Here is a 17,102-nt window from a genome sequence, read left to right on the forward strand (position 1 = left end):
CTGCATGTTTGAAGTGATCCATATCCTGACACCAGTGTGACTATGGTGGGTATGGATCTCGGCCCTGAAATGCTTCACACACAACCAATAACTTCACACACATGCAGGTTGGAGCAACAACATAAAAAACGGCATGTGGCAACTACAGCTCAGTTGTAATAACTGTAGAAACAGCCGTTAACTGCAGCAAACTAGCTAGCAAGCCAGGGGGTCATCCCTATGTTTCCCAGGTTCAATATTCCCCAATCACATAAGCCTATGCCTTCGCTGATTTATTTCAGCATTTGGTTACAGATAGGGCCAGGGTTAGGGGGTAGTGTTAGGGTCTACTTAAGCCTAAATGCTGTGGAATTTGGCACTGGTGGTAAAAAATAACAGACCGGGAAACATAGGAACCTTTCTGTAAAAAGCGAGGAACATCGGACCCTGATTTTGAAAAAAGGTCAGATGTTCCCCGGTCACAAAGCAACATCGGACCTTTTTTCGTATGTATGTGTTTGTATGTGACCGGGGAACATCGGACCCGGGGAACATAGGTACGCTCCCCTAGCCAGCCACTAAATGAGTAAAAAATAACAACGTGATGCTTCATCAACACACTGTTGTCACAGAGTAGCAGTACACTGCTGTCGCCTGGCGGGTGACAACTTTGTTCGGCACACTTTCTATAATAAGTGTAGCTCAGAAGTATGGTGGTATGAGCTAGCTAGTTAGCTTGCTATCTTCCCTATAATTAGCCAAACAGACTTGACACTCATATGGAACTAGCCAATAAAAGTGCGGTAGGACGGGACTAGGCTGAACACACTGATCTGCACCTTCTCAGTTGAACATGATGTGGAAATGACAGTTCTCAAAGTGGTCACATGGTCAGTGATCTGATATGCATCAGATTTAGGACCACATATGAAAGTGGCCCTGATCTGATTGGAAAACATCTGATTTTCTAATTTTTACTCAAATTTTACTCAAAAATATCAGATCTTGGCCACATTTGCTTGTAATGTGAAAATAAGCCCTAGACTGATGATTTTTCACAAATATGACACTGACAGGTGTTTAGAGTGTGTTTTATTCCTGACTTACCCAATAGGCCTGGATACCACCAGCTCCACTTGAGGCTCAGCTTGAGATTCCAGGATGATGTTGTAAACTTCCTTCATGGTCGCCCCCGGTAACAGCTTCCCATTCCATTGCAAAACTTCATCCCCTGGGAATTGGACGTGCATGTGCATTTAAACTTGTTGTGATATGACATGAGGGCTGGGTATGAGTCAGAGTATCAGAAAAATGTAAATATATTAATTCCTCTTAAAAGAAGTTCACTTCCAAATTATTCCATCTTCCCTACCCAGCCCGAAGCCCATTCATGTTAATTGAAGACATACATTTTTAGGTGCAGGTCACAAAATATATAATTTAATTTCCTAAAACAGTTGGGCACTGATTCTAGAAAACATTACTCAAACGGGAGGGAGTGGTGCATTTTTTGGGGACTAGTTTCAGACGAGCATTGATACGCATTTGGTTTGTTAGTGAGTATTTTTGGCAGTAGGACGGGTAATATATACGGGTATATATTAAACTACAGTGTTTGTGTGTTGCAGTTATTAAAGGAACATGTCTCTTTTTTTTTTAGTTTCTACTTTGGACAACAATGGAGCTCTATGGCACTGAGGAATAACATACAGTATATCAGTCTGGATGCTCATACATGTGGATAGGTGGTGCTGTGAAGCACTGCCACACAACACAAACCAGAGCTTGTGCATGTGTAGAAACTTCCTTCTACTTCTCTTCCTAATAGCGGAGAAGCAGGACGCCGTACAGTGGGACAGGGATCTGCAGCACGGTCTGCAGCCTCCCACCGCCTCAGCTCCAACCAGGATACCTGAATAGTTCACCATGTTTGTTGTTGTTTACCTGTACTCTGCACATGAATGTTAGGTAAACACGTGAGCCAGCATGATCAGATCAGAGCGCACTTTTACGTTTTTACCTCTTCACACGGAAACAGAATGGAGCCCTTTTAACATTTTCACTCTGGAGGGTGGTTTTACTTTTTCTTGTTTTTAAGCCCAATAAACGCTGTCACCGTCTAAACGAAAGGCACATCTGATAAAATATTTTGTCACCCGCGAGCGTTGTCGTGTAAACAGGGCCTTAGTCAAGATCTGCAAATAGTGAAACACATAATGGTTTAGTCTACCTGCTCTGAGATGTCCCACCACGTCAGCCAGGCTTCCCTTCTTGACTTTAGTGATGAAGGCACCTAATCTCCCTGACTCTGTTATTCTGCCTCCCACCACCTAGACAGAAAGACAGAGAGAAATAGAGAATAGCATCCTATCCGTCATACATGGGGTAAACAACGGTGACTGAATGCCATTACAACAATATCACAAATCATAAATACTTAACAATCGATGTGTGTTTGTGTGTGTGTGTGCTCACTCCAACCTTTAACCCCAGCAGAGCTCCTGCTTCTTTAGGCATGGTGGCGCTCCTCTTGCTGAGTGTGATTCGTCCAATTAGATGGTCTCCCTCCTTGGATGGCTGCCAGGTTACAGGATGCTGCAACAGGAGATAACAAGAGAAATGTACAGATGCACACACTGACAATCAGAGGACACATGCATATATACTGCACACAGGAATACTACATCAGCTACTATTGGAGAAACATTACCAGTTTAAAATGTGATAATATTCTATATTTTGATCTTGTTTTGGCTGCAGTAGTAAACCTTGTGAAGTGTAAGGTGTCTCCATCTGCCTGAATATTGACTGTGTGATAATATGTTGTTGCCTGTGTTTCCTGTCTAAATTAAATCCAAGGTGCAGTTTAATTTTATTGTGGTTAAATGCATGTCTGGTTTCAGTTGGTGTTTGATGAGTGGCAACTTAAAGAGATATTTTGGTGATTTGATTCTGGCTCTGTGACATGGCAGTGTGGGCAGATGAACAGTGTTTGGCTTCACTCTGAGGCTGTTTACATTTAGCAGCAGCATCCGCTCTGTGTGATCCGATCACAAGTGGACAGCTCTCAGTCTGTGTGTTTAGACCTAGCACGGCATGCTCCTCCACATGCAAGTGACCACTGATCTGATTCCACTTTCCAGCACTGCATGGAAACCAGCATGTACATTATCTCCGTTTAGGATATAGTTAACCTACATATTTGAATTAAAAATCATTTTTGTTAATGTTGTGTTGTGTGTGAATTTCAGTTGTATCTTTTATCTCACATAAATCATTATTACAGCAATGTGAGATGACTCATGAAAGAGCGAATTTCCTACTTTCGGCTTTTCTATCTCACAAACGGCGGTGTTTGTGTGTAATATGTTTCACAATTTCGGGTGTATTTAATGAACATATAAATAACAATGTTAGCATGCTATGATTTGTGCAGGAGATCAGAAAGAAAGACATTTTGAAAGTCTCTGGGTTCAGCTCGCCGGCATCTTTAGTTCACCCTCATGTTAAGTGACTGGCGATGAAAGGCCATTTCCTGATTTCGATGCTTCACAATAAAAGCATTTGAATAAAAAAACAACTGTGGTCTTTTGTTGTGAAGAATTTATAGGAAAGAAATGTGTTTATCCATTTCACAGATGCTGAATAAGGAACGGACTGACACATCACCAACAGTTTGGTAATAACATCCAAAACACACGATTCACTCTCAGTGGTTTCAGTGACATGAGAAATACTTTCAAAGTAATAATGCTTAAAAATACAAAAACAGCCAAAATACAAAGGTACAGGCTGAGATACTGTGGACACAGCCGGTGAATGAGGGCGTACTTCCTCTCAGGCAGTGGACTCACTTGAATAGGCGGTACCTAATGTTGTCAGAGTCACATACCCATTCTTACTACTATCAGAATGTGGACACATGCGGAATGAACCACCTCTGAAGGTGTTTTTTAACATCTGACCTCAATGTGTCCTCAATGCATCCTGAGAGTGTTTTCACCTGTACTTAGAGCTGTCTACTGGTGTTCGGATCACATGTAAGTGCTAAATGTAAACAGGGTCTCTGTGGCTGCAGCATACGGAGCATCAGAGCACCTTTTTGCATGTTTTTTGCATCATCCGGCATATTTATTTTGCTACGCTAACACTGTTCATTTCCTCACACTGCCAATATTGCCATAATGCAGATCTGGTGTAAAATGGTTAAAGTATCTCTTTAATGCATCTTGTATTCAACCAAATTTGATGCATTTTCCTTCATAGGTTGCAAAAGTTTTTAGCAATGAATTAGGGAAAATTTGCTATCTACTTTCACCAACTGATATAACACAACAGTCATTCGCCATTAAGTTCATAAAAGCTTTTACATTAGCTGGTGTTAACACTCAGATCTGGTAGGTCATGTGTTTTAGATTAATGGATTCCTTGGAATAAATAGAAAAACAACGAGGTGGTTAGAATAAACATTGATAGCTGCAAATCCATCACTACAGTCAATAAAAAAGTAAAGGACACTTCGTTTGAAAAGTGTGCACCACAGCAATGAGCACCGTCCAGCACCAAAGCTGGCCAGGTGTGATTCATGCACAGGCTGACCTAGGCTGCAGACTATTTCTGATTATTTTAATCTACTTCAGAGAAAAAATATACCTATTGGTCCATAAGAAACATTTCAAAATGCCCAGGTTCATAAGCTGTTTTTTTTTTTTAAAACAATACGTCACTGCTACTGAACAGCATAGACGCAAATAATGAAATATGAAAATATGATAGCAGAACGCAAGAACGAACAGCCGGAAGAACACCTAAATCTACTGAAGACAATCCCTAAATTGACAACAAAACAGGGTGTTCTAGATGTTGAACCTGTCTGTTTAGACAACTAAAAGTTGTTACCAGCTTGCAGATGCACTGTGAATGCCTTTTTCTGTAGCATTGCTGTTTATAGTGAAGGCTGTCTCAGTTTTTGTGTAAGCTTACCCAGAGTGTGTGCGTGTGGGCCATGTAGTATTCCTAGCATGCCAACATGGCACTGAAATACTTGTTTTCTCGTTAAGCGCATGATGAGTAAGAGGGGGCCCCGCACAAAGAGTAGCCTCAAGCCCATGACCACCTTTATCAGCCCCTGGCAGCAATCTCAACATGCACACAACTATTCACATCCCAGTCATCTCCTTTGAAATGCAGAGACAAAACTTGCCACAGCCTGGCTGCACTTCATGCTGATATGACAACCTTTAAGATGAATATGAAAAACATTTAATAAAAACAAAAAAAACAATGACTTACATGCCATACAGTGGGGTCGTGTGGGTAGCACTCCCAGTCGCCTGCAAGAGAAAAGAGAGCGGCTCAGATACTGTGAATGAAGCAGAGTATTGCTTCATATCCCCATCATACACACACACACACACACACATACACGCATACAGCAGAAACTGTATACACAGCACATAGCAGCCTGAGTCCTCTCATACACAGCTCGGCCAAATTTGGAAGGTATTTGTTTACAGTGAAGAGGGTTAAGTTTATTGAATATTCAGGCCTGGGCTAGAATTAGAAATGTATCACCGCAATGGCAGGACTCAAAGTAGTCCGCAGAGGCAGTGATAATACCAAAGGACAGCTAAGCCTATTAAAGTGCTTGAAATCCCTCCCAGATATTTGACAGATTAGATGTTGTGGAATTACTCCAGGGGTAATGCAGTGTTGTAAGGCGAAATCAAAACTTTGGTAAATGATGACCGTATGTTGATGTCCGTGATGAAGCAATCTAAACAAAAATATATTAGATTTGCAAGAAAGCATCCAAAGAATGTATGTTTTTATGTATATTATGTTTTAGATGTGTGTATACTTACAAAGGCTGGAGTGTGTCACAGGAATAATCATAGACTTTAATCATGTTTAAATGATTTATCACTCTCAAAAAGCTGTTATAACTTGAGTAAATATATTTGCATTTAAATGATACATTATATAACATAAAGTTAACAATACGCCTTATAAATAAATAAGAATAAAGAGAAAATTACATGTAAAATCTTTATTTTGTATTATTTGTACTTAAAGGTTTTGTATAGTATAGTAGTAGTAGTTTTGTATAATATCAATCAATTTAAATACTGTATGAAAATAGATCAAAAAATATAAAAAGATTTATGAATCATCGTGCAGTTCTCATCAGTCAATGAAGCCTGCTAAATCTGCTAAAAGTGCTATGCAGTGTCATCAGATCCATCTCTGTGACAAATGAGCAAGCTCCAGTGGCTAATGAGGACAATGTGGGAAAAAATGGTAAATTGATTTTATGTAGGGATTTTCTTTTGCAAAATATATCTAAATAAGTTTTAATAATTTGGTAGCTATACAGCAAACTGTAAGCAAACACAATTTAATGATTCAGTATCAACTGTCTTTCAGGGAGCTTTCAACAGAAATTGGTGCATTTACCTCATGTTCAGTGCGATATTTTAGACAATTATACAACATATTTTCAACGGTTCAGGCCCATTCCTTGATTAAGTCCAAAAACACAGCCTCCTCTGTACACATGGGCCGAGGGGCGGTGTTAAAATGTGTGCAGGACCCCGACGACACTGTTATGACACAGAGAAAGACAGAGACAAGCGTTCCTAGGAGCCAGGAGGCTATGAGGTTAATGAGTTGTGACAACTTATAGTGACATTATGTAATCTTAAAGCAAACGCTCTGAAGATAGCCAACTGAGTTCTCAGTTTCATAACTCGAGCGTAAACGTAGTTTTGTGCATTGGGGGTCTTTGTATTTCTAGACTCAGAAGGACCTGAATAAAGTCACTATGGGGTCAGGACCCCACAAAGGGTCACCTGTTGTGCAGAAGAGAGGGTCATATGAGATTTGAAAAACTGATATACTGACAATTATTTGATGTTTTTTAAATTAATCAACTAGTGCATCGCCCGTAAAAAAGTACGTTTGGAAAGTCGGTAGCCCAATGAACCTACACATGCCCAAATGTAGCCTGTCTTTGAAAGTGGGTCACAAAAAGAGGTGTACATGTAGGCAGTCGCACATAGTCACTCACAGACATACCACACACTGTCACAGACATGGAGACACACTGAGACACACACAGACACACAAACACAGTTAATCTAAGAAAAAGACAGACACACATTGACCTAGTATGGTGAGACATAAAGACACACAGAACAACACAGGTATATACACATACACACATATACACTACTTGCAGTACATAAACATACTGACTTGAATACAGTAGTTGATGATGTTGTGAATCAGGTTTAGGTTTGTTGTAAACTGGGAGCATAAACAGACTACCACTGTGTGTATGTGTGTGTGTGTGTGTGTGTGTGTGTGTGTGTGTGTGTGTGTGTGTGTGTGTGTGTGTGTGTGTGTGTGTGTGTGTGTGTGTGTGTGTGTGTGTGTGTGAGTGCACAGAAAGCAAAATGCGATTGTGCAAGGAATGTCAAAAACCACACATTAAATGTGTTAATAAATTAATTTTAAAGTGTTATTTCGGCACAAAATCATCCCATGTTCTTTTTCAGCACTAACATACATCAAATAATCCATTGAGACAGTTTTTAAACTATTAAGTGAGAAATCCCAGAGAGTCGATAACAGCCTGACGTGGCTAACAGTGATTAGCTCGGGGCAGTACTTTACTATGAGAGGAGCTGGTACAGGGGCCAGTTGGTAAGTCTTTCAAAACACTCTTTTAATAAACTCTGGGTTCACTAACTACGTTGTTGGTGATTTGTTTTGTGTGTAGGTACTCTTCTCATGCTACTGCAGAGGTTTGGTTTATTTTTGTTTAAAGTATTAGTGGTTAAAAAGTTGTTTTAATCCCTTCACCGTACTGCCCTAAGCTAATCAGTGTTAGCCACGCCTGGCTGTTAGCCACTCTCCGGGATTTCTCAGTTAATAGTTTATACACGAAAAAAACTGTCTCGATGGCTTATTTGATGTATGTAGGTGCTGAAAATAGACCACGGGATGATTTTGCGCCGGAATTGCACTTTAAGCACCAAATTAAACTACTGCACATATCAGTCATGAAATGGTAGCAAGAAAATAGAAGCCTATTCACAGTGATGGTGTTAACAGCAGTAAAGACCATTTTACACTGAGTTCATGACACATAAACAGCGCAGAAAAAACGTGAATATTTTGCATCAAAACTATTCACACCAGCAGTGATGTGAGTCTGCGACATAAATGGTTCAAATATTCACAACAGCTGATCTACAGCAGCTGGTTCAGGGCAGAGGTCCTTCAGGACACTGCTAAAGAGAGATTAGAGAGAGAAAGGAGAATTTTTGTGAGCAGACGAGAGAGAACGATCAGAGCAGAGGAGAAATAAAGTTTATCAAGACGTGTGAAGCTACAGTCCCGTGTGTTGTTTCTGCTGTATAAGTATACGTATATTAAAGATCTCTTTGCAAGGTTCTGGTTTTATTACAACTCTTCTAGAAACCCTAAAAATGCAGCTGGAGACAGAGCTCTTGGAGTAGTCGAGCTGATAAAACACTCGTTATTTCATTTGGGACAATCTTCAGTCAGCAGTTAGAAGTCTGCTTTAGTGAGTGACATTAAATACCCAATGCATCAGAAAATACCACAAACTATGTGGTTAGTCAACCTCCATTACTGTATCATAGAATGCTACAGAAAGCTTACGCATAGTAACAGTAACTAAGAGGGGCAGGGCTTAATGAAGGGCCAATGGCTATAAACATGAAATATAAATTGCATAATTGGTGGTGGATTTCTAAAACTAAATAGAAAATCTATGATGAAAGAGTTAATTGCGGGCCCTATGAAAAAGTTCATGGGTTGAAATGGCCGACAAACTCTTATATATAAGGATTGAGGAGTTAAAAGGCAAAAGTTGTGACTCAAGGTGCTCACCTATTAAGATGTACTATGATATTTTTGTTGGGCTTTTCCTTGCTTCCTTCCTATCAGAGAATGAGTTGGTAGCATGTAGGAGGACACTTGCACAGATCATAATAGGATCTACTGTACTGTGACTGCATATTTGAGTCTCTGTGTGTGTGTGTGTGTGTGTGTGTGTGTGTGTGTGTGTGTGTGTGTGTGTGTGTGTGTTTGTTTTCACTGATCTTACAATGATTTACATGCCTGAACGCTTCTTGGCTGCCAGTAACTACATCTCAGAGCTGACCTGGACTCGAGCTAAAAAAGGAAGCAGTGTCTCGCTGCCACGCTGGTGTGTTTAAAGCCTGGCCTGACAGAGCACTCTCAGTCTAAACCTCCACTTGATCGATGTCACAGCAACTGGTCTGGGTCCGGGCTGGTGTGTCTTGTGTCCTCGTTCTCATCAAAACACAACACACTTTATTGATGAAAGTTTAGCTTTAATGTAGCATGACTACTGTGATGTAATACTGAGATGAAGTGGTAAATAAAAAGACCTGGAGTCATGGTCATCATCACGTATATATAACGTATACAACAACTTCTATTGTTGAAAAAAAAAGTTTATGCTCATTTGATGGATTTACTCATATGGTTATACTTTCATGGAACAGCTTAACTTTGATGCGGTAAAATATATCGTAAGGGGCCCAGTTCTCCTATAAGGTTTGATGTTGGTGTATGAAGGTGTGTTAATCTATTGATGTGGTCAAAAGTGTCAAAAGAACATTCTGACAATCATTAATATAATGACCTTGCCTGGGTCCAGATTATTAAACTGTGAGAAAATAACTGACATAGCTTCGAGGCCTAAAAAGTGAAGCCACTGGGGAAGTGCCTTAAACTTCCTAATGTCCAGCAGGGGGCGACTTCACAGACAGATTGTAAAATAGACAATACAGCAGGGTATGATTTAGGGCAGGGTTACACAGCGTGCTGTCAATCAGGATAGAGTAGAGGTGTCCAAGCCTGGTCTTGAGTCTAATGATTATCAAACCTGTGACAAGCTTCAGCTGCTTACTAACAAGCAGATCCTTAGAGCGTGATCACACTATCCTTTTGGCCGCGGCCAAAACCGGTTTTTCAGCTAAAGTCTAGTACCTTTAAGTAGTGTGAGCGCAGCCGCTCCGCGCTCAACTGGGGCCAGCTGGGCCGCCACGGCCCGCTTGAAATAGGTGGGCTTTAGCGGAGCCGTTTGCACATGTACGAGCACGAGCGTGCGCACGTGTACGAGCACGAGCACGAGCCCTACGGCAGTAGCGTTATGTCCGCCTGTTCGGACATAGAAAATAGAAGGACGGACCATGCGCGGACATTTAACAACAACAACAATGGTGGGGAAAGGTTCACGTTGGTGTGGTGCGGAGGTGGAGTGTTTACTGCAGATTTGGTCGGATGAAAATATTCAAAAACAGTCGACAAGACGCACAAAAACTCCGAGGTCTATGGAAAGATTTGTAAACAAAGCCACACACGCGATCAATGCGTGTGACGTGTTACGGCTTGAAGGCGTATGGACAGCAAGAAGTATTGGCCGAGGCCCAGGCAGTGTGAGTACAAACGGGGCTGGGGCGCGGGGGGGAGAGGGAGGGGGGACAAGTACCCTAAAGTCCGGGTCTCGGCCCGGGAGGATAGTGTGAGCGCGCCCTTAGAATCACCTGTGTTAGAGTATGGGGAGAAAACTAAAACATGCAGGGCAGTGGCCCTCCAGAAGCAGGACCTGCCCTGGGCTAGAGCAGGTCCCTTGGACAGGCGCTCTCGTCGTATGCCACCATGGGCTTAATCGCCAAACGCGGTGCTGCAGCACTCGCCTGTTTGTGTTGTGTCCGATGGCCCGGAAGCACATTCGCCCATTCACTACCATTCATGAGGAGACACCTCCGAAAACAATTTTTGGATACCAATCAAATGGCTCATAATTATCCTCAGGCCCTTTACTAAAAAAAATCCTAATTTTAGACCCTACCAAAATCAAGTTATGGGCAGGAGAAGGAGGGTGCACGGCTAAAAAGAGCCTTAGTGAAACACCTCCAGCAGCTTAGGTCCCGTCTCCGTAGAGCCCACCTTTTTTCTAGTTCCATGCTATCCAAAGCACTGTGTGCATTAAACTATAACTTATTTGCTGGGTGTTGTCAGTGATATCATTTTAGGACTTTGACCCTCTCACAGTGTGTTTTTACTTCATCAGAATGGATTGTAATGTTTTGGATGCCTAAAATGTTGGGATCAGCGTTCAAGGGTTGCACCTTGCTAACCAAGCTTGCTAGTGCTAGCAGTAGCTCGTAACTTAAAGATCCCCTCTGGACATGTATTATTGTTTCCTCATTAAAATCCTTAAAAAGGCAGCTACTACAGCTACTTCTACAGCTATTAAAAATTCCAAAATCTATAAATATGCAAATTTTGTTCATTCCTAAAGTTTTCTTGCTGGATACAAGATGTCTCCTAATTCCCTGCAAGCCTATTCTCAGTGTATGTCCATTGACTGCTTCGAATGTCTACATCACACTTGTGTAAATTGCAAATTGGACTGGGATCGACTTCCAAACTAGTTGTGATGTCACAAATCAGCTTTCCACTTTCAGCAGATAAATGCAAAAATAATCTTCTTGTGTCACACTCTGCACATACATCATTCTGACCATCTCTTTACCAGGACATACGTATCTTTTCTCTTCAGTAATATTGTCCAGCTCTAGCCAGGAGGTCTATCTTGTGTTGTTTTCAGGTTCTATCCTGCTTCTATTTAGCTTTTGATTTTTTTAGCACAGTTGGATACATAGCAGTGAGCCGGAGTGCCTTGGAATGATAAGTGAAGTGACACAACCCAGCTTGGACATGGGAGTAGTGTGTCCTTAGGCTTGGGGACATAGTAGGCTATGTGAGGCCACATAAAGTCAACACTGGGATCATCTGGGATCAGACTGTTCAGACTGAGGGCAAATCCCATCTGTTTCTCAAATAAGACATTTAAAACAGCCTGACTGCACATTTATTTACAAGTTGTTAATGTTCTGTTTTTTGCATGCGATCAGATCGGATTTTTGTCCAAACATAACTAACCGTATATGTGTATGGGTTGCTGTGGTAACAACGTAGGCATCAGTACTGTAACTATGCTGGTGTTCTGACGCAGCTTTGGCAGAAGCATGAGCTAGCTAACCAAATAGCCGCTAACTGAGTTCAACGTATCAATTAAATGTTTCATCCTAACATTTGTCACAGCACATTAAAGCACATCACTATGGTCGATAAGTGACAACTTTGTTTGGCTCATTTTTTGTAAAGTTAACCAGTGTGGAATGAAAGCATGACAGAGTTAGCGAGGTAGTTAACTGCTAAACACTAGAAAATGAGCCAAACAGCGCAGGGAACCCTGGGTCTACGGTCCCTTAATCTCACTGAGACGCTAAGAGACTTCTTAGGCTGCAGTCCGCAATCCTCCCGAAATACCATATCAGCAGTGGCGGGGAATGAGTGTTTTCTCTCCGTTTTGTGAATTGAAGCCAGCCGTAGCTTTATCAAGTGTTAGCTCTACAATAGCTTTAACGTAGAGAAAATAGTTGGAAGACATTTATGTCTCTCACGTTTGTTTTTAAACACGCTTCCTGCTACTTCTATAACTATTAGTCATTTATACTGTCACTAATCTTATGAATTATAAAATTTGTAGCCATAAAAACACCATCAGTGGTATGTCTTGCTGTATCGTAGCTGCTATTGCCCCTACTCATCATTGATCATGTTTGTCATAATTATTATCATTTTCATATTCTATCACCTTAGATGTGCCTGTTCCTACTATGCTGCTGTATTAACTGCCAAAACATATAAGTCATATTCACATTTCTATAGATATTGTTATAGTTACTGTTTGTTTGCATCTCTGGAAGTGTGTCTGTCTCTCTGTCTTTTGTCTGTCTTTGTCTTTCTCTCTTTCTCTCTCCTTTTCTTCCTCTCCAACTGGTCAAGACAGATGGGCGTCCTCCACAGAGCTGGGTCTGTCCAACGTTCCTGCCTGTTATAGGGAAGGTTTTCGTTGCCACCGTACTCTACGGGGGAATTGTTGGATGTATTGGCACTAGGGATGTCCGATAATATCGGCCCACCGATATTATCGGCCGATATTGAGTCAAAAATGTAATATCGGGAATTATCGGTATCGGGTTTTTACAACCGATGTTGTTCTGTAGGCTTCAGTTTTTCCGAGTGTACCTGAATGCAACACGGGCCGTTTACAGGCGCGTGCTTGATGACGTATAACAACAACAACACGCTAGACTCGTAGGTTGCTAACCGTGGCTAACAAGCTTGCTTGCCCGGTGCATGAGATGTCCGAGGTGTGGAAGTATTTCCAAGTGTCATCTACCAACAGTCAATGTGTGCTTTGCAATGACTGCAAGGCGTTGGTTATGAGAGGAGGAAACAAGGCGTCTTCCTTTAATACATCTAATTTGATCATCCACCTCCAGAAGAATCATGCGGAGTTAAACGCTACATCTGTGCAGCAAAGTGATGAAAAGAAGCAACAGCCAACACCGAGAAACAAACTTTTTCTATCGTTCAGGATGCCGGATTCACCAAACGTGTGGAGTTCCTCGAGCCACGTTATGTCTGTATAACGCCCAGGCGCAAGTATTTCTCAGACCAGTGTTTACCCGAACTGTACAGCGTTGTTTACAGTCACGTCGAGAAGGTAATTTCTGGTGCTGTATCCGTTAGATCCAATACAGGTTAGCATGTTGAGCTTGACTGCTAATTTATTGATTGTATTATTTGCCAAGTTACGGCTCAGTCGTTACTCAGTCTGGAAAAAGAAAACTAAGTTTGTTTACTACTCTGGACTGAAGCTATGCATCTTCCTTGTTGTGATGTTGTCTGTATTGTGTTTGAGGCAAAATATTCTCTCTAAAAACACAAACAAATAAATGAATGGCACTTTTTTCAATAACTTATTTTGTACGGATTGTGTTTACAATTTGAAAAGCCGTGTTGCATTTATGTGTGCATCCAGTGGGGCATCACAATAGAATTAGGCATAATGTGTTAATTCCATAATGGGTGATATGTGATGAATTTTGGTGTAAAAAGGCTGCATATATCGGTATCGGGTGATATCGGTATCGGAAATTAAGGGTTGGACAATATCGGAATATCGGATATCGGCAGAAAAGCCAATATCGAGCATCCCTAATTGGCACTATAAATAAAATTGAATTGAAATTGAATTGAAATTGCAATTAACCCGTAATGTACCTGGAGTACAGCGAAGTGTCGCTCATCGCACTTATCACATTTTTCCAGCTGTGGGGTGATTTGTTCATGTGTCTCAGGCAAGAATCAATACTAAACATAGGTTAACTAACAGGAGTGTGGCGCCCAATGGCTCAGTGGTTGGAGCAGACAGACAGAGCCTAAAAGTCCTCACGGCAGCGCCCCGGATTTGAAGCCGAACTCTGGCCCTATGCTGTGTGTTGCCCCCTCGCTCTCTCACATTTCCTGTCAGCATCCAGCTGTTCTATTGAAATAATGGCATGAAAAGGCCCAAAAAATTATCTTCAGTCTAAAAGGATTCTGTCCCTGATTGGATATGGTGGGTATTACCTGGCGATACTCACTTCTGCTTTCCGTACACACTGCAAGGCAGCCTGCCATCGGCCACTGGTGTGTTTTCCATATAACACGTACAGTGCCGTGCATCATAACATAGACCCAACTAATCAATGATGAAATTTGTTGACAACAATTTTTGTTGTTGATTTAATCGATAAGTTGTTACAGCCCTACATCACAGACACACTAACATGCAAACACATGTACGCACAGTGTGTGACTGTCCCCCCTCAGGGCCAAACTGAAAACAATACAATTTGACACATGGGATGACTTTCAGATACACACACAGGCTTACACGCACTCGTTAACATGCACCCTTGTATACTGTAGCTCCTCACTTTGACATTCATACTGAAAATGATTCTGCAAACTCAACCAGACAACAAATAGATATAATTTGGAAAGCTTCAAAAAATGCTAATGTTTTCAGGTAGTTTGGTGTGCAGTGCTTACATTCCATACAACAGAATAAAAAAAGTCAGAACTAACAGTATAGTAGTGGGAGACACATTCTTCTCGGTGCAATGAGGAATATCACAAAATTCAAATTAAATCAAGGCAACAGTTAACACATATCCCCCAGGAATCACTGTTATGGCCATTCAAAGACACTTTGTATTATTGTGAAGAGGGTCAGTTTCAAGACTGTTATTAACAATGCAAATCAATGCAATTTGTAAAACAACTTGCATCAACTTCGAGCAATCTTCTTCAACTTACATAACAGCAGCAGTACTATAGCCAGAAGGGGGGGGGGGGGGGGGGGTGCTACATTGTTTGATGGTCAGTTTTAGGGTCAACGACGAAAAGGGGTTTGCAACATGAGAAATTTGAAAAACTTTTTTAAAAAGCATGCTTGAGTTTTGTTAAAATGTATATTTTGTGTAAATGTTAGTTTTGTTTTGTTTTGTAATTTAATTTGCACCATTTTTATTTACAGAAAGTAGGACCGAATGGACCTACAATGTCAAGTGGTGTAACAGCAAAAGAATGATAAATATTCAATATTTCATTCACCACATTGTATGTGAGTGTACTCCTACCAATAATAACTTATATTTCAAAATAAAACCTGAAAATAGATTTTATTAGGATTACTTTTATATTTAAATTATATTTGTTTTTGCAGTATCAAGTAATAGACGTGCTGGAAAAAATGTCTGTTTTCTAAATATTTAAGGACAAATCTGTTATTACACTGGAGTAGAGTATGACATTTTATCAATCATTAATTTACCTGCACATGGTTACCACATTTGAAAAAAAAAAACAGTTACACCACCTGACGTGTTGCTTCTACAGTCTAAAATCTTGTTGATAGTGACACTGAATTCAAACACTGCAGTCAAGACAGTTCACTGAACTTGACTTTTAATTTTATTTCAATGTAGGAAAAACACTGGATGAATAACTTCATTAAGGTGACGATTCATTAGTAGTAAAAAAAGTAAAAATAAAAAAAAGTAAATAAAATTTGACTCATTCTCTGTGATTAGCCACTTTTTCTTTGTTAGAAGGTGGCATCTGTTGAAAGAAAAGTGGCTCAATTATATGATTTTAAAAATGAAAAAGCTTCAGTTTGATTATCTTTAAACAGAAATTGTAATATTTAAGTAACATTTTATACTATCCTTCAATAATAATAGGTGTTTTAAAGCTGCTGTTCATGTTTCACAGTAGGGGTCAGTGTTCACCTGCTTCATTCTGCTATTTTATTCCATAAATATAAAATTATGTGACATTGCTTTGAATTCCAAAGAAATAATATACAAATTTGCATTAAAGCCAACTTTAAAAAAAAACAAAAAAAAACACCAAGGCTTTGCAACATAATGATTTTATCATAGCCTTACCAAGCTTAGATCACAACGTTGTGGATAAATTACCTCAACTTTTAAGAAATACAAACAATAATCACCAAAAAATTGTTCTAAAAACTAAGTGGGCTCATATTACGCACTAATCACTTTTTTTAGTACAGAGTTTTACACCACTTAGACATTTCTGCCGTTATCATCCAAATATTCTCTTAAAAAAAGTTTTAATTAATTAAAACCAAGAACTTTAAAATAGAATGTATACAAGCCATTTGTAAAAAAAAAAAAATCAGCTTTAAACCTTTTTAATTTTAATTTAACCTTATAGATACAAAAAATGGGGCTCACGTCATTGACCCTTTAAGTTAGGTTGTTTCTGTCCTTTTTGGCCGCCTGTTTTTTTCACATGTCAGTTTGTAGAGTGACGATAGATGCTGCCAACAGTATCTTCCTTTTTGGTGTGTATTTCGTGGCTCATCAGGAGGAGGTGAATGCTCCACATGAAGCAAACAGAGTCAAACATGCAAACATGTGATATGACTTGAGAGAGTGTCACTATGAATTGATATTCACCGTCTATAAACTTATAGCTGTGTCTAAAGAACATTCTGCTTTTAGACAGGTTTTGAAATAAAACATATACATATATACTGTATTAGGGTTGTGACTTTTGCCTAAAAATCATATTCTTAGTTTGTTTGTTTATTATTAATAATATTCAAGTATATTTGAATATGTTTT

At 40.1% G+C, this 17,102-nt stretch overlaps 1 protein-coding gene across 5 annotated transcripts in view; it reads right to left on the reverse strand.

Annotated features, from left to right (window-relative positions):
- rims1a (regulating synaptic membrane exocytosis 1a) overlaps positions 1-17,102 on the reverse strand; it is a gene marked incomplete at both ends in the record, with an annotated part of 118,539 nt that overhangs the window by 40,407 nt on the left and 61,030 nt on the right. For all 5 annotated transcript variants that reach the window (XM_083923460.1, XM_083923458.1, XM_083923461.1 and 2 more), the window contains 4 exons: positions 1,087-1,210; positions 2,210-2,309; positions 2,461-2,574; positions 5,272-5,312. In XM_083923460.1, the coding sequence (XP_083779586.1) occupies positions 1,087-1,210; positions 2,210-2,309; positions 2,461-2,574; positions 5,272-5,312 (379 nt within the window). The remainder of the gene's footprint in view (positions 1-1,086; positions 1,211-2,209; positions 2,310-2,460; positions 2,575-5,271; positions 5,313-17,102) is intronic.

Source organism: Echiichthys vipera (genome assembly GCF_963691815.1).
Source record: "Echiichthys vipera genome assembly, chromosome: 11".
NCBI lineage: Eukaryota > Metazoa > Chordata > Actinopteri > Perciformes > Trachinidae > Echiichthys > Echiichthys vipera.